This window comes from Thrips palmi, unplaced genomic scaffold (genome assembly GCF_012932325.1).
Source record: "Thrips palmi isolate BJ-2018 unplaced genomic scaffold, TpBJ-2018v1 HiC_scaffold_11, whole genome shotgun sequence".
Lineage (NCBI taxonomy): Eukaryota > Metazoa > Arthropoda > Insecta > Thysanoptera > Thripidae > Thrips > Thrips palmi.
Genome location: NW_023144622.1, coordinates 9632539 through 9646787, shown reverse-complemented (window position 1 = coordinate 9646787; position 14249 = coordinate 9632539). Strand labels below are relative to the sequence as shown.

At 41.0% G+C, this 14249-nt stretch overlaps 2 protein-coding genes across 3 annotated transcripts; both read right to left on the bottom strand.

The window, feature by feature from the left end:
* Positions 1-4037: 4037 nt before the first annotated feature.
* Positions 4038-9759, bottom strand: LOC117639627 (serine/arginine repetitive matrix protein 1-like). 2 transcript variants are annotated; one of them, XM_034375480.1, is made up of 5 exons: positions 9446-9759; positions 8666-8754; positions 7059-7343; positions 6210-6284; positions 4038-5968 (listed from the first exon to the last, which is right to left on the bottom strand). In XM_034375480.1, the coding sequence occupies exons 2-5, from the start codon at positions 8751-8753 to the stop codon at positions 4101-4103; spliced, it is 2316 nt and encodes a 771-aa protein (XP_034231371.1). In that variant the 5' UTR covers position 8754; positions 9446-9759; the 3' UTR covers positions 4038-4100. The 2 variants fall into 2 exon arrangements, with proteins under 2 accessions (XP_034231371.1, XP_034231370.1); XM_034375479.1 differs by lacking the exon at positions 9446-9759 and having other exon boundaries at positions 8666-9265.
* Positions 9760-10257: 498 nt separating this feature from the next.
* On the bottom strand, positions 10258-12500 carry LOC117639635. Its single transcript, XM_034375490.1, has 4 exons — positions 12043-12500; positions 11755-11952; positions 11318-11654; positions 10258-11227 (listed from the first exon to the last, which is right to left on the bottom strand). Exons 1-4 carry the CDS (start codon positions 12355-12357, stop codon positions 10953-10955), a joined length of 1125 nt encoding a protein of 374 aa, XP_034231381.1. The 5' UTR covers positions 12358-12500; the 3' UTR covers positions 10258-10952.
* Between the last annotated feature and the right edge of the window lie 1749 nt (positions 12501-14249).

The window sequence follows — 14249 nt, the reverse complement described above, 5'->3', positions numbered from 1 at the left end:
GCTCAGTATTATATCCCCTATTGATCAGTAAAAGTGGATGGAATGGTTCTGAAACGCCATAATGCTAAGGGAAGACTCTACCATAAGTTCTCAAATTATTTAAAAGTATTAAGAGAGGATTATGTCACCACCGGATCATCAAACACAGAGTCTAGAAACACTTCTGTTCCAGGTAATTAGTTGTGTGTCTAACATTTCTTCACATTTGAAGTAGCCTTTTGCAAAGCTAAAGCATATGAGATTGATAATTTTGTTTTTTGTTTTGTTAATAATTTTCAAAGATTTCATGCTTTTGAAAATAGTGTTAACTTCTGTATTTGTGTTTCTATTCATAAACTTTGCTCTTAAATCAAGGACCATTTCTTATAATTGTTTATGGTGTTTGTTCACAGATTTGTCTGCTGATGTGGAGGGAAGTCTGCAGTGGCTATATTCTGGTACGTGAAATTTGCATTTCAGTTTTACATAGTGTGCTCTCTCTGATACCTTGTAACTTACTTTTAATTTAATCCCTTGCAGCTTGAATCTGATTTTGATGCTCTGTATCCGCACAAGAAAAGCTGTCTCTTCATGAGCTGGCCGTGTCTAGCGGAGAGTAGCTGGCGTTCCAAATCATGGTAAGTTTCTTTTCAATATTATTTTTATTTTTTTATATCTTTTAGTTCTATGTACTTACTTTGTCCCATTTCATTTTTAGACTTGGCTGATGCTGAAATCATTAATCTACTTGGGGATTTGTTTGAGGAGGTAGACCTTACCTCAGTACCTGTGAAAAGGAAATACAGAGCTGGAAAGCAGGAAATGTTAAGGTCCTTTCTCTTTCATGTTGAGGTAAGTCTTCGTGTAGTGGATAAATACGTCACTGATTAACATTTCCGCTTACTTACTTTATGAATCTTTGTCAAATGCATGTTTTTAATCAACTTGCTCTTTTGCAGTGTGTTCAAGATATTCAGGAGGAAATTGATGCATTCGAGTCCAAGGCACGTCTGTCCAACCATACGCCATTTCTGTTGGTCCCTGGCCTCAACCTACCCAACTCTACATTTTGTATGATGGAGTGTTGCAACGAGTGAATAGTGTCAGAGACTCAATTGATTTGACAGCCCTAAGGAAACCCTGTGAATATGAAAATGATGTTGAGTTGGGTTTGACCATGTCAGGGATCAATGAGAATTCAGTTTGGAACTCTCTAAATTCATTTCATGTGTATGAGAATTTTTCAGTGGACGTCCTACACGATTTACTGCTAGGTGTATGTAAAACTGATATGTCATTAATCCTTCATCATTATGTATGTGTTAAGAAGACACTTTCTCTCCCAGTTTTGAATTCCAGAATCGACTCTTTAAACTATGTAATTAATGGTTTTGAGAACAAGGGTCCTGTTCTCTTACTTGAAGACATAAAGGAATCCAAAATTTCGATGACCGTTCTGAACTTTTAAATTTGGCCTGTTGTTTGCTTTTCTCGTTCATGACTTGCTGGGACCCAACTTTCAAGATGATCCCCAGTTCTAGTTCACGAGTCTTTGTCTGTCATACAATAGCTCTTAAGGAAGCTTGGATTGTGTTTTTGATTTGAAAGCAGTAAAGGTTTGGTGCTCCAGTTAGAATCTGGCCCTTCTGATCATGTGCAAACCTCATACGGATGGATCTTACCTCTACCGACATTGTTTGCCTAATGAATTTAAAGATTTCTGTGACATTGTTCCCTGGATAGAGTTACATGGCATTCGTTACCATAAACTGTCTTTTGTGGCTGTTGATAACAATGACCTTTATCCTTCTTTCGCTCAGAGCCACCGAATATTGTTAAGTGAGAAGTTCCATGCTTGCTTTGTTTTAAAATGTTTTGAAACAAAGTCTTTTGATGAGAGCATGCATGCCTATGTTGTTACTAAAACTTCCAAATTCATCTGTAAATATGTTCATGAGCTTTGGTATTCATTCATTGTCATCCATCTCCAAAAAGCAAACAAGTTTTGTAACTTAACGTCAAATGATCTAGTTTTATACCTGTGACTGGAAAACATGATTTTATCAAATGTGTCATTTTAATGCTCTTTTGGTGCATGTGCATTGTTTTCACGTTTATTTGCGTGTGTATTTTCATTCAACAATAAAGTAAGTCATATTTCAGTAATCTGTGGTTTTCTTTAATGCCCAGCAATATTTTTACGAGCAATATTTTTCACGAGCAACATTTTTCACGAGCAATACTTTTTACAATCATAGTAAGGTTTACAGTTATGTTTCTTTAAAGCAACAATTATACATATAGTTAAATCTACCAGCTGAGGAGGGGCAATGGTTATTATTCTTTGTATCATCATCAGTGCAGTTAATGCTGTTCCAGTTTCCTGAACTCTAACCAAAATATATAGACCTAAACCTGCTTTTTTTCTATATTGTCAATTTTTAAAGTCATCAGTGCACCAAAGTTGCCCACTTCAGGTTTCCTTTCACGTAGTGATTAAACTCATCATGAAAGTTGTGAAAGCACGTCTCACCAGAACTTATATTAGCTCAAACATGTCTCATTTGCAATCTATGTTCAAAAGATGTGACTGAACAAAATATGTTATCTATTTATTTGATCTCTATAAAGAAATAAAGTTGAGGCTGACAACGCCTAGGGTCCAAATTTCTCTCTGCCTGAATAACTGCCATCGAAGGATAAACCCCAGATTGCTCTTTGGCAACTAGAAAGCAAGAAGGCCGGGTTGCAAAGATGCAACTACAGTTGAGGTGGGTCAGATAGAAAACATTTGAAGTTTGTTCAGTGAAAAAAAAAAAATAGCATGAAGAGAACTAAAGTAATAGGAGTCTACATTTAAGTGACACAATTGTTGCGTAGTGATAGTTCATATTTCATACGAGTTACTGTCTCCAACGTTGCAGCTCACAATATCATTGTGATTTCAAACACTCAGGACAGTTTTCTCAGTTCAGCGATTGTGTAAAATGCTGGCAAGTGGTTGAACTTGGTGTTAAGGGAGAACGTATCTGTTGTAAGTTACAAATTCTCCTTGCATTAAAAGAAGTGATTTTCAGCAGAAAAGAGAAAGAAACTCGACCAGCTGTGTGAAAAATGCTTTTAATGAACAAGCAAAATTACTCTCAATTACAACGTCAAATGAAACACTTACCATTAAAACAGAACTATAATCACTACAGGAATAAAAGTAAAGGCAGGCACTTTGCAGTCTGTCATTCACTTTCAATGTTTAAAGTCCTCCTAATACAAGTACTAGAATAAAAACTAGAAACACTCAATAGCACCTCAGATCAGGTTCCGAATTAAAACAAACATTCAAAATCAAACACTAACTGACAGTGAGCTTTTGGAAAGTTCGTAACTTTAGCAAGAACCATGTTGTTATGCTTATGTCGAGTTGCTTACTTTACTACATGGGCCAGGCAGAGCTATAACATTCCATAGCTCACAGTCATACAATTGGTTAACAATGACCACAATATAAAATCGAACAAAACGAAACAAAACACAAGAGATCAAATAAAAGATACAAAAATAAAGACACCAAGATTAACAAAAGTTGGCAGGGAAGAAACAAAAACTATAAATATGCAGGGTTTACATCTTTCATTTTAAATTGTGATCCACACACTGGACATTTTTTTAACTCCAGACTTCTCTGATTCTCTGAATCAGCCCATGTAACCAGGCATTGGTGGTGGAATAAATGTCCACACTTGGTGTTAGAAAATTTTCCCATGGAGGTCATTGGCACCTCAAATCAGGTCCCGAATTAAAACAAACATTCAAAATGAAACACTTAACTGACGGTGAGCTTTTGTAAAGTTCATAACTTTTGCCAGAACCATGTTGTTATGCTTATGTCGAGTTGTTTACTTAAGTACATGGGCCAGGCAGAGCTATAACATTCCAGAGGTCACCGTCACTGAGAGGCACTAGATTAACATTAAAGCACCATTCAGTGGCACATACATTTGGTTAAAAACAATAACCACAATATAAAATCGAACAAAACGAAACAAAACACAGGAGATCAAATAAAAGATACAAAAATAAAGACACCAAGATTAACTTCAGTTGGCAGGGAAGAAACAAAAACTCTAAAAATATGCAGGGTTTACCTCATTCATTTTAAATTGTGATTTACACACTGGACATTTTTTTAACTCCAGATTTCTCTGATTCTCTGAATTAGCCCATGTAACCAGGCATTGGGGGTGGAATAAATGTCCACACTTGGTGTTAGAAAATTTTCCCATAGAGGTCTCTTTGCAGATGGGGCAGTTTATTCCTCTATCTTCTTTTGATGTTGAATCTTTATCTTTCTTGTTTTTGGGTGGTCGACCTCTCTTCCTGGCAGGAACCTTGGTGGGCTTTGAAGCTTTGGAGCTCTTACGAGGAGCAAAATCAGGATCTTCGTCCTGGCCTTCTGGGGAAGGAGAGTGATGCCTGGAAGTGCTACAATTCGGAGATCTCGCCCTAGAAGTGCTGGGTCGCATATTCAGAAAGGAGAACTCAGGGTCTTGTGACTGCCAAGATGAGGAGCCTCCTCTCAAGGTCGAGAGTGGGGATCTGGACCTGGATCGGCCTGTTGAAGCTGCACCACAGGAAAGCCTTTTCCTCGAGTCCAAGTACTTTGGTGGTGAAGCTTTAGGTCTGTTACAGGAGCCTCTAGAAGTTCCAGGAGAGGGAGACCTGGATGGTGGTCTTGAAGCAGCTGCAGAGCAGGTCCTTTTCCTGGAATGGAAGTTCCAGGACTCTCTCGAATTCCCAGGAGAGGGAGACCTGGATCGTGGTCTTGAAGCAGCAGCAGAGCAGGTCCTTTTCCTGGAATGGAAGTTCCAGGACTCTCTCGAATTCCCAGGAGAGGGAGACCTGGATGGTGGTCTCGAAGCAGCTGAAGAGGGACTCCTTTTCTTGGAATCGAAGTTCCAGGACTCTCTCGAATTCCCAGGAGACGGAGACCTGGATGGTGGTCTTGAAGCAGCTGCAGAGCAGGTCCTTTTCCTGGAATGGAAGTTCCAGGACACTCTCGAATTCCCAGGAGAGGGAGACCTGGATGGTGGTCTTGAAGCAGCTGAAGAAGAACTCCTTTTCTTGGAATCGAAGTTCCAGGATCCTCTGGAATTCCCAGGAGAGGGAGACCTGGATGGTGGTCTTGAAGCAGCTGAAGAAGAACTCCTTTTCTTGGAATCGAAGTTCCAGGATCCTCTGGAATTCCCAGGAGAGGGAGATCTGGATGGTTGTCTTGAAGCAGCTGAAGAGGAGCTCCTTTTCTTGGGATGGAAGGTCCAGGAATCTCTGGAATTCTCTGGAGATGGAGATCTGAACCTAACTCTGGAAGCTGTGGCAGGTCCATTTCTTTGAGAGTCAAATTTCCATTCATGGGAAGCTGAGGTTCCAGGAGATAGTGATGTGGACTGTGCCCTCGACGTGTAATCAGACCAAGAGGGCCTCTTCAGCTGCTCTTCAGCGGCAGAGCAGGCTTTCTTCGCAGCTGACAGCGATTCCACATGTTCTGGAGAGGGCGGCCTTGAGCTGACTGACTGAATGACTGGAGCTGGAGTCTCATCGTACATCCAGCTATAATCAGGACTTGGTGACCTGTCTGGTGTTGGTGACAATCTAAAGGGTGGGGAATCCATAATAATAACGTCCGGGGCCTTATCTTCCTTCTTGGACTCCTCAAAGGGCACACTGAGCTGCATGGTTTGTGGTGCGCTGGGCTCAGTGATTGCCTCTTCAGGAGATGCTTTGGGCTGCGTCACTGCCTCATCAGGAGATGCTCTGGGCTGCATCACTGCCTTATCAGGAGATGCATTAGACTGCGTCACTGCCTTTACGACGGCTGCGTTGGACTGCGTCACTCTGCTTTCAAGTGGAATGCTGGGCTGCATTGGAGGTACCTCCTGAAGGACCGCTCTGCTTGAATGTGGCCGGGTGAGATTTTGGAAGAATGCATAGAGATCTGGAACAAACAATGTTTCACATGTGAACACAAGATAAGATCCAACCTGAAAAGACATTGGGGGAGCAAAAAAGATAGACTATAAATACATTAAACAAAAGTTCGAAGCTGACATTAAATAGATGGAGGTTAATAATGGAAAATGTCAACAAAATAACAGAATGCAAGTTTGCGAGTTAACACTTCAATGCTAGACATTTTAGAAATGTTGCAAAAGATTTCGACAAGTACTTTGACTTACCTTCAGCTCGCACACAAAGCATGTTGACAGATGGCGTAGCAATTGGCAGAGTACAGATTTGTCCAGCTGCATCACCTGTAAAGATAGGATGGGGTAAGTCAGTACACCAAGAATCAAAAGAATCAAAGGTTGGATTGAACATTTGATAGATAAAAACAGACTTTTTATCAATGGAAAGAAAATATTTGCCAAAAGTGATAAGCAACATGTTAGGATGGCCGTGGAACCTGAAGGTGCTACCACAGTGCTCATTGCAGTGATACTCTTGCTCAATTGATTGAGACTGTTGATTTGTGTCATGACATTGAGAGAGTGACAGATAAGAATACTAAAGAAGTCTACGAGTGGACACTTGCACCTGATGTACGGTATTTAAAATTAAGCGTTATCAAGGAATGAAAAGAGTTTTTTAACTCTGTGAAACATAAGGAGCAGATCAAGAGCTAGAGAAGCAAAGAATGAAAGGTGAGAGTGCTTAAGTTGAACATTGTTAAGTAAAGTTGCAACGGCAGTGACTGCCAATTTGGCTTTCTGTGGGGGCAACTGTACTTAACACTGTTAAACCTAAGCACTGTCACCTTTCATTCCTTGCTTCTCTAGCTCTTGATCTGCTCCTTATGTTCGACAGGGTTAAAAAATTTCTTTTCATTCCTTAATAACGCTCAATCTTAAATACCGTATATTAGGTGAAAGTTCCTACTCCTTGACTTCTTTAGTATTCTTACCTATCACTATTGTCATTACCCAAATCAACTGTACCAATCAATTGAGCCAGAGTATCATTGGTGCTCATTTTAGTAGCACCTTGAGAATGTTTAAACCAAATGTAAACAATTGATTTTGACAAACCTGAAACATGGGCTGGTGGATTGGAAATAACTGCAGATGGATCAGCCGGTGGGTTGACGACCGGATCAGCAGTTGGATTGGACCCCATACCAGGTGCAATGGGCACCACAGCAGGCAGATCAGCAACCACAGCAGGCGGATCAGCAATGACAGCAGGCGGATCAGCAATGACAGCAGGCGGATCACCAACCACAGCAGGCGGATCAGCAATGACAGCAGGTGGATCAGCAATGACAGCAGGTGGATCAGCAACCACAGCAGGCGGATCAGGGACATGAGCAACAACTGCAAATACAGATCAAATCAAAGTCAACTTTGAATTTATAACCCCTGGATAAAATAAAAACCTCTAGGTGGCAGGCACGTGGATTTGCACCACTAATGTAGCGCATGCCCCTTAAGGGGAGGTTCTGGTGAAAATCTTGCAATTTTCCAAATGGATCCTACAGTCATAATTTGTTTGGAACATAAAAGTTATCATTGAGGAGACTAAAATTTGACTTTTGAAGGCACATGCCAGGCTGTAAACCCAGTCGAAGAGTCTTTTAGAGCCTATTTTGGCTGTATCTTAAAAAATCTCCTTGCGCATACTATTTTGTCGTGAAAGGTTGACCTTGACATTTTTCACTTCTTCGACTCATTTTCAAAAGATTCCAGCATGCAGAGCTCAAAACTTCCATTATATTATTAGTTATTAGCTTTTTAAACTGAAAAGTCCCTAAAATTTGTCTATTTTGTACATTTTTGATCAATTATAGTGAAATGCTTGGTTAGAAAGCTTAGGAATAAAATTGCAATTGACATTTTGAGATGTGCATGCCGGCATTTTTAAAAAATGAATCGAAGAGGTGAAAAATGTCTAAGCCAACCTTTTGCGACAAAATAGTATGTGCAAGAAGATTTTTAAAGTTATAGCCTAAATGGGAGAAAAAGACTCTGCGACTGGGTTCAGGGCATAGAATGTGCCTCCCCAATGAAAAATTTTAATAAATACTTGATAAGACATCAAATTTTTAACAAATTTTCACAGTGGGACCTATTTAGGAGAAAATAGCGTTTTCACCAGAACCTCTCCTTAATAAGGAGAAATCCACTACCAGGCCACTTCCTCAATGAACATTATTAGAGAGGCAGCAACATGTGAAAACCATGACCTGTCATTAAAAGGAACCTAATTAGTTGGTAATATCAAAGTCAATGACTTTTCTCTAACATAATGTGTTCCATAAATAAACTAAAGGAAAAACAAAGAGCCTGACAGTTTACTACAAGCCCTCTGTCCTCACCCAGTGTAAGTTCATATAAGGGAAGGAAGCTAGGAGGCAAAGCCTAATATAGCCCAAAATTTGACACAGTTCTAGATTCAGTAGTAATTGACCTATAACATCATATATCTCTTCCTTGTACCAACATCACTGAGACAAAATGAATGCCTAACTAACAACACTTGCATTCCTCACACCCTTAGTTCAGAAAATTGAGAGCCATCCTCAAAGGCTAGAAAGAGAGCGGTGTGACGCGGAGCGGAATCTAACCTCCCCTTAGCTTCCCCGGTAACAATAACTCCCCTCACAACCCGCTTTCGGAAACAGCATTGTAATAAATACCTTGAACATTCAGAGCTGCCTGGGCCTCCTCCTCAGCCTTCTTCCGAAGAAACTCCAGACGGAGCAGTCGAAGTTCGTTTAAGTCCATCCTGTAAACAATTACACGATTAACTTACAAATGCCTGAGGGATAAAAACGCCTTGAGAACTACTACCATCTCAATTTCAGTCTATTTCCTAGCACGTGGTAGAGCACGCCCAAACACGCCGTCGTGTCAGCCGAAGGCCTGAGGGGAGGTTAGGCGTCATAACGGCGTCATGATGCCCAGACTCCTGGCTTTTGAAAGTGCGCTGAGCAACAAGATATGGAGCCCGATCTCACAAGCACAAACTATAAAAGCGATAGGGTCGCCGGAAAGGCCACGCAGACAGCTCCCATTGATCATCAAGAAAAGTACCGAAAAGTGTGACCACTGTAAAACGAGGAGGTGCGGTGTAAAGGCACTATACAGATCGCTAATTGCAAGACGTGCTACGAAACTTCGAGAGACGAACGATAAACTGCGGGCTTAACTACCACGATCACGTCACAATCCAACTCAAGTAGCGCACGGCCTTAAATTCATGGCGTCATGTCACGGCAAGAGGGGCAAGAGCTGCACTCGACAATTGTTCTCGCCAGCGAAAATATCCCATGACCGCCAATATAAACAGAATTGGTGTTCATCATAACAAAATCCGATAAATCGAGTTTGAAACGAACACTACGTCAAAGCCATTGACTTGAGGGTAAATTTAGAATAAGAATGCAACAACCTACCTCCATACGAAGTGAACTCACTCAAGTCAAGGAAGGAAATGACCGGTGCCGATGCCGGTGCCGTGGGTGCCGTGCCGGAAGCGGGGGATGTTCCCAACTGTCCCGTTCAAGCACTATGTGACCAACAGTGACCACGTATTCGCGTTGCATTTTCTCCTGGTGGAGCATAGACCTAAGTGAAAATTATTAGTATTGGAACGCCGATAAGTTAAAAAAAAGAGTAATTTTGCATCATTCAGGTGAAAGACAATTCTTGGTCACACACGCAGAAAGGCTTCCTGGCGCCACCATGCGGCGATGCGAGGAAGCTTCGATCCCGCCACTCCACATCTCATTCAAATTCAAACATGTCCTATTTGCAATCCATGTTCAAAAGATGTGACTGAACAAAATATGTTATCTATTTATTTGATCCCTTCAAAGAAATAAAGTTGAGGCTGACAACGCCTAGGGTCCAAATTTCTCTCTGCCTGGATAACTGCCATCGAAGGATAAACCCCAGATTGCTCTTTGGCAACTAGAAAGCAAGAAGGCCAGGTTGCAAAGATGCAACTACAGTGGAGGTTGGTCCGATAGAAAACATCTGGCTGGAGTTTGTTCAGTGAGAAAAAAAATAGTATGAAGAGAATTAAAGTAATAGGAGTCTACATTTAAGTGACAAAATTGTTGCGTAGTGATAGTTCATATTTCATACGAGTTACTGTCTCCAACACTGCAGCTCACAATATCATTGTAATTTCAAACACTCATGACAGTTTTCTCAGTTCAGCGATTGTGTAAAATGCTGGCAAGTGGTTGAACTTGGTGTTAAGGGAGAACTTATCTGTTGGAAGTTACAAATTCTCTTTGCATTAAAAGAAGTGACTTTCGGCAGAAAAGAGAAAAAACACGACCAGCTGTGTGAAAAATGCTTTTAATGAACAAGCAAAATTACTTTCAATTATAACGTCAAATGAAACACTTGCCATTAAAACAAGGTATAAGAAAAGTGCACCTACAGGTAGGGCACAGAGTACAATAAGATTGACAGCAATTCGGGTGAAACTTCAAACTACAGGAATAAAAAGACAGCTCCTCTAAGAACTGGTAATAAGATAACAGAACTAGAATCGCTACAGGAATAAAAGTAACAGCAGACACTTTGCAGTTCGTCATTCACTTTCAATGTTAAAGCTCCTGCTAATACAAGTACTAGAATAAAAACTAGAAACACTCAAAAGCACCTCAAATTAGGTTCCGAATGAAAACAAACATTCAAAAGCAAACACTTAACTGACAGTGAGCTATGGAATGTTCATTTTCTTCGCCAGAACCAAGTGGTAATGTCAATATTGAATTGTTCGTATTAGTACATGGCTACAACGTATTAGTACAGAGCTACAACATTCCATAGCTCACCGTCCCAGAGAGCTGCAGTCAGTTCTAGGCGCTGGACTAAGATTGAGGTGCCACTCAATGTTTTGGATGCTATATCACAGCTATATCGATGAGATCACTTGGAACCGGCTCGAAAAGGGGGAGAGTTCAGTCAGTCTGAGTCAGAGTTTCCATCAGAATCTGAATCGGATTCATCATTCCGTCGTTTCATCTTCAATCCATGTAGAACAGCTGCATGTATGGCATAAGAGGCCACATGGAGAAAATGTCCTGGTGTTATCTCGCGATTTTCCAGGAGTTCAGACGCCCGCATCACCACTCTGTCATTGTGGATTGTTTTCCACTTTCTTGAGCCAGTCACTTGACGACAAGAATCAATGGCTACTTTGTCGCTCCAGGCAAGATGCTCCAATTTCACAAAACCTCCTGAGAAGAAGAAACACAACAAGAGTTAACAATGAATTCAACAGCATGACTGTTCTACGAAAACCCTCAAGAACCTCCAGTGCAGCTCACCAATGAGATGAAACACATTAGGCCGGTTTTGTGGTATAACATTAGCCAGAGTGTGGTTATCTGATTCAGAACAATTGTTTGTTCGTTCCGGGCAGTCCCAAACTGAGAGCTCATTGACACGAGGCTTCCATTCCCTCTCAAAGTATTGGAATAGAGGCAACAATTCGTCGCGCCATTCTGTCTGCTCTACCTCACGCCAGATTTCAATTACTCCATGCCAGATCAAGTCTGCTGGGAGCAAAGGCGCACCACACAGACACCTTATAAAGACAAACACAGCTTCAAATTCATCAGCAAGGTGCCTTAAGCCCAATGAATGTGCAAAACAGCTGCAAGCCTGTGGAGCATACAAAACAATGTTAAGTGCCTTAATCAAATTTGATGAGTAAAAGTATTAACGTGAACACCAAATATAAACGTGAAAGATGTGATCATACCACTGCATAGTGCCAGATACATCCGACAACCCTTGCCCTTGGAAATGCTCTCTTCCAAGCATTCATTTCTGCCCGCTCAAAATCAGAGTGGATTCTATCAGGGTCCATGTTAGGAGCCAAAGTCTTCAGATGCTCTAGGACCTCAAGGTATGCCTCTGTGGTCCTGGAAAGCATCAGAACTCTGACAATTGCAACAACCTGTAGATTTGTGACAGAAAGAAATGTGTTAATTCTCTAATAATGCCTTCAAATAAAAACACCCTCACATGTCACTGAGAGTAAACTTACATTTTCACCATACTTTGTCACAATGTTAAAAATCTGTGCCATTTGTGGTTTCTTGGAACGCTTCTTGAACGTGCCATCACTGTGAAGATTCCTCCTCGACTGAAGAAATTGTAACATTCGTCCCGAGGCAAAGATCAGAGCAACTGTTCTTGATGCGAGGCAACCAACAACCCCTTTAAATATATAATCAGTACCATCGACTGTTCTGCACAGTGGGCGCATGTTAGGTGTGCCCAACAGAACACCCAGGTACAGTAAGGTTGGAGGGATCCTAGGGTAGTTCTCTGCTCTGGCACGATACAAGGCCGACTTCATCCGTACAGTCGTAAAACGAGACGCCAATTGCACGTTCTGACACCTGAAATAAACACATATGAATGAGTCCCACAAGGTACAGGTCAATCATTTGGTCGGAAAGAGAAAAACAAATCTAGTGTAAAGCTCACTAACCCAACTTTAAAGTCGTTGAGAATTGATTGCACTTTCTTTCCAAAGAGATTGTCTCTTGCCTCGCGTATCAGAGCCTGCCTCGCTTCTGCGTCTTCGGCCAGCAAGTGGTCCGGCTGATGAGCGTGCCGTCGCAGAGGATGCAGCCACCCGGTTACCAACGAGACAGAAGCTGTTCCTGGGCAGCCAGCGTCCTTATGCCTACATTGAAGCCTAACACGGGTGCGGCGCCGTTCTCGAACATTGTAGTAAAAACCGTCTCCACAGTGAAACACATGGGAATTCGGAATCCGTCCAGGAAATGATTGCACATGTCCACCCTCCATAATGGGAGACACAATGACACAGACCTAACCTCAACCTCAAACAAAGTGACGAGAGAGACTTTCTTCTTCTTTACTGGCGTTAGGATTCGTCTGCATTGGCCAGGGTTTTCGCCAGCCGAGAGGGCCAACAAGCTCATGGGAGAAGTCCGGATTCCGAGGCAACAACCAGCGCACGGCGCCGCGAGGCTATCTACCGCCATCGGTATGAAAAATATACGGCACGCAGTAAAGCTTACCAGTTCAAACGTTAACGGGAGGTGAATTTTACCTTCTTCTTGGCTTTGAACGAGATCGAACGAAGTAATAGCGTGAACCGCCCTTGATTCGTTCACCCGAGCCATTAAGATAGGTGAAAGGTGAAAGCAGGAAGTACTCATTTGATTTCTTAGCCTCTTCAATTTAAAAGTGTAAAACAATAATTAAAATAAATAAATGTTACATCTATTAATGTGGACAAATTATTTATTTATTTATTTATTTATTTATTTATTTATTTATCAGATTATTTATTCTTTAATAATTAAATTACCAAATAAATAATTTCTTTTTCAATAATTAATAAGGGGGTAAGGTCCAGGAGGGGTAAGGTCCCGGACTTTCCTGTTTTCCTCAAAATATATTTAATATAAAAGAAATTATTTTCTTTTTCATAAAAGAAATTAGAAAATAAGGGGGGTAAGGTCCGGGAGGGGTAAGGTCAGGTACTTCCTGATAATTTTTTGGTGCCTTGGAGACACGCAGCGTTTAAATAAAAGCCAAAATATTATTTGCACGCAGGAACATTTTGTCCCACATGGCCACCGTCGGTGGACGTCTAAGGGGAAAAATCCTGCGTGTCAATAATTTTTTTTCTGTTATGTGCACGCTGCGTGTACATAAAGTCCAATTTTATTATTTAAACGCTGCGTGTATATAATATTAGTCTTCATGAAATTGGCTTGATGCGAAAAATTACAATGGTTCATAAAAACGGCTGTCATTTCCAAACGGCTTGGAATTTCAGAAAAAACGAAACATCCCCTTAAAGAGGAAGGTCTAAGCTACATTATGCAATAAAAAACCAGGTTTCGCCTTTTTGGCGATTTTCGGCCATTTTTTCACCCACACCTCACCTTAAAGAAAATTGAAAATGGACTGATTTACTAAAATCGTTGCTGTTTCAGGAGTCTTTGACCGATTTCCAAATGCAAAACGGCGATCTTTTCGGAATGTGCGGTTTACTAGATGATGAACATAACATGACGATCCAACGCATTGCCTTTTTTCCAGGGCGTACAATCCCGTTTAAGCCCCTAAATCTTAGGTGTTTCCTGCGTTTCGAAGGTGTTTTTAATTAGGCCTGTGCGATTACTAAAAATAATCGTAATTGATCAATTACCGAAATAATCGAAATTTTACTCAATTCGATGATTCAAAATCGAAATTGGAATGTCG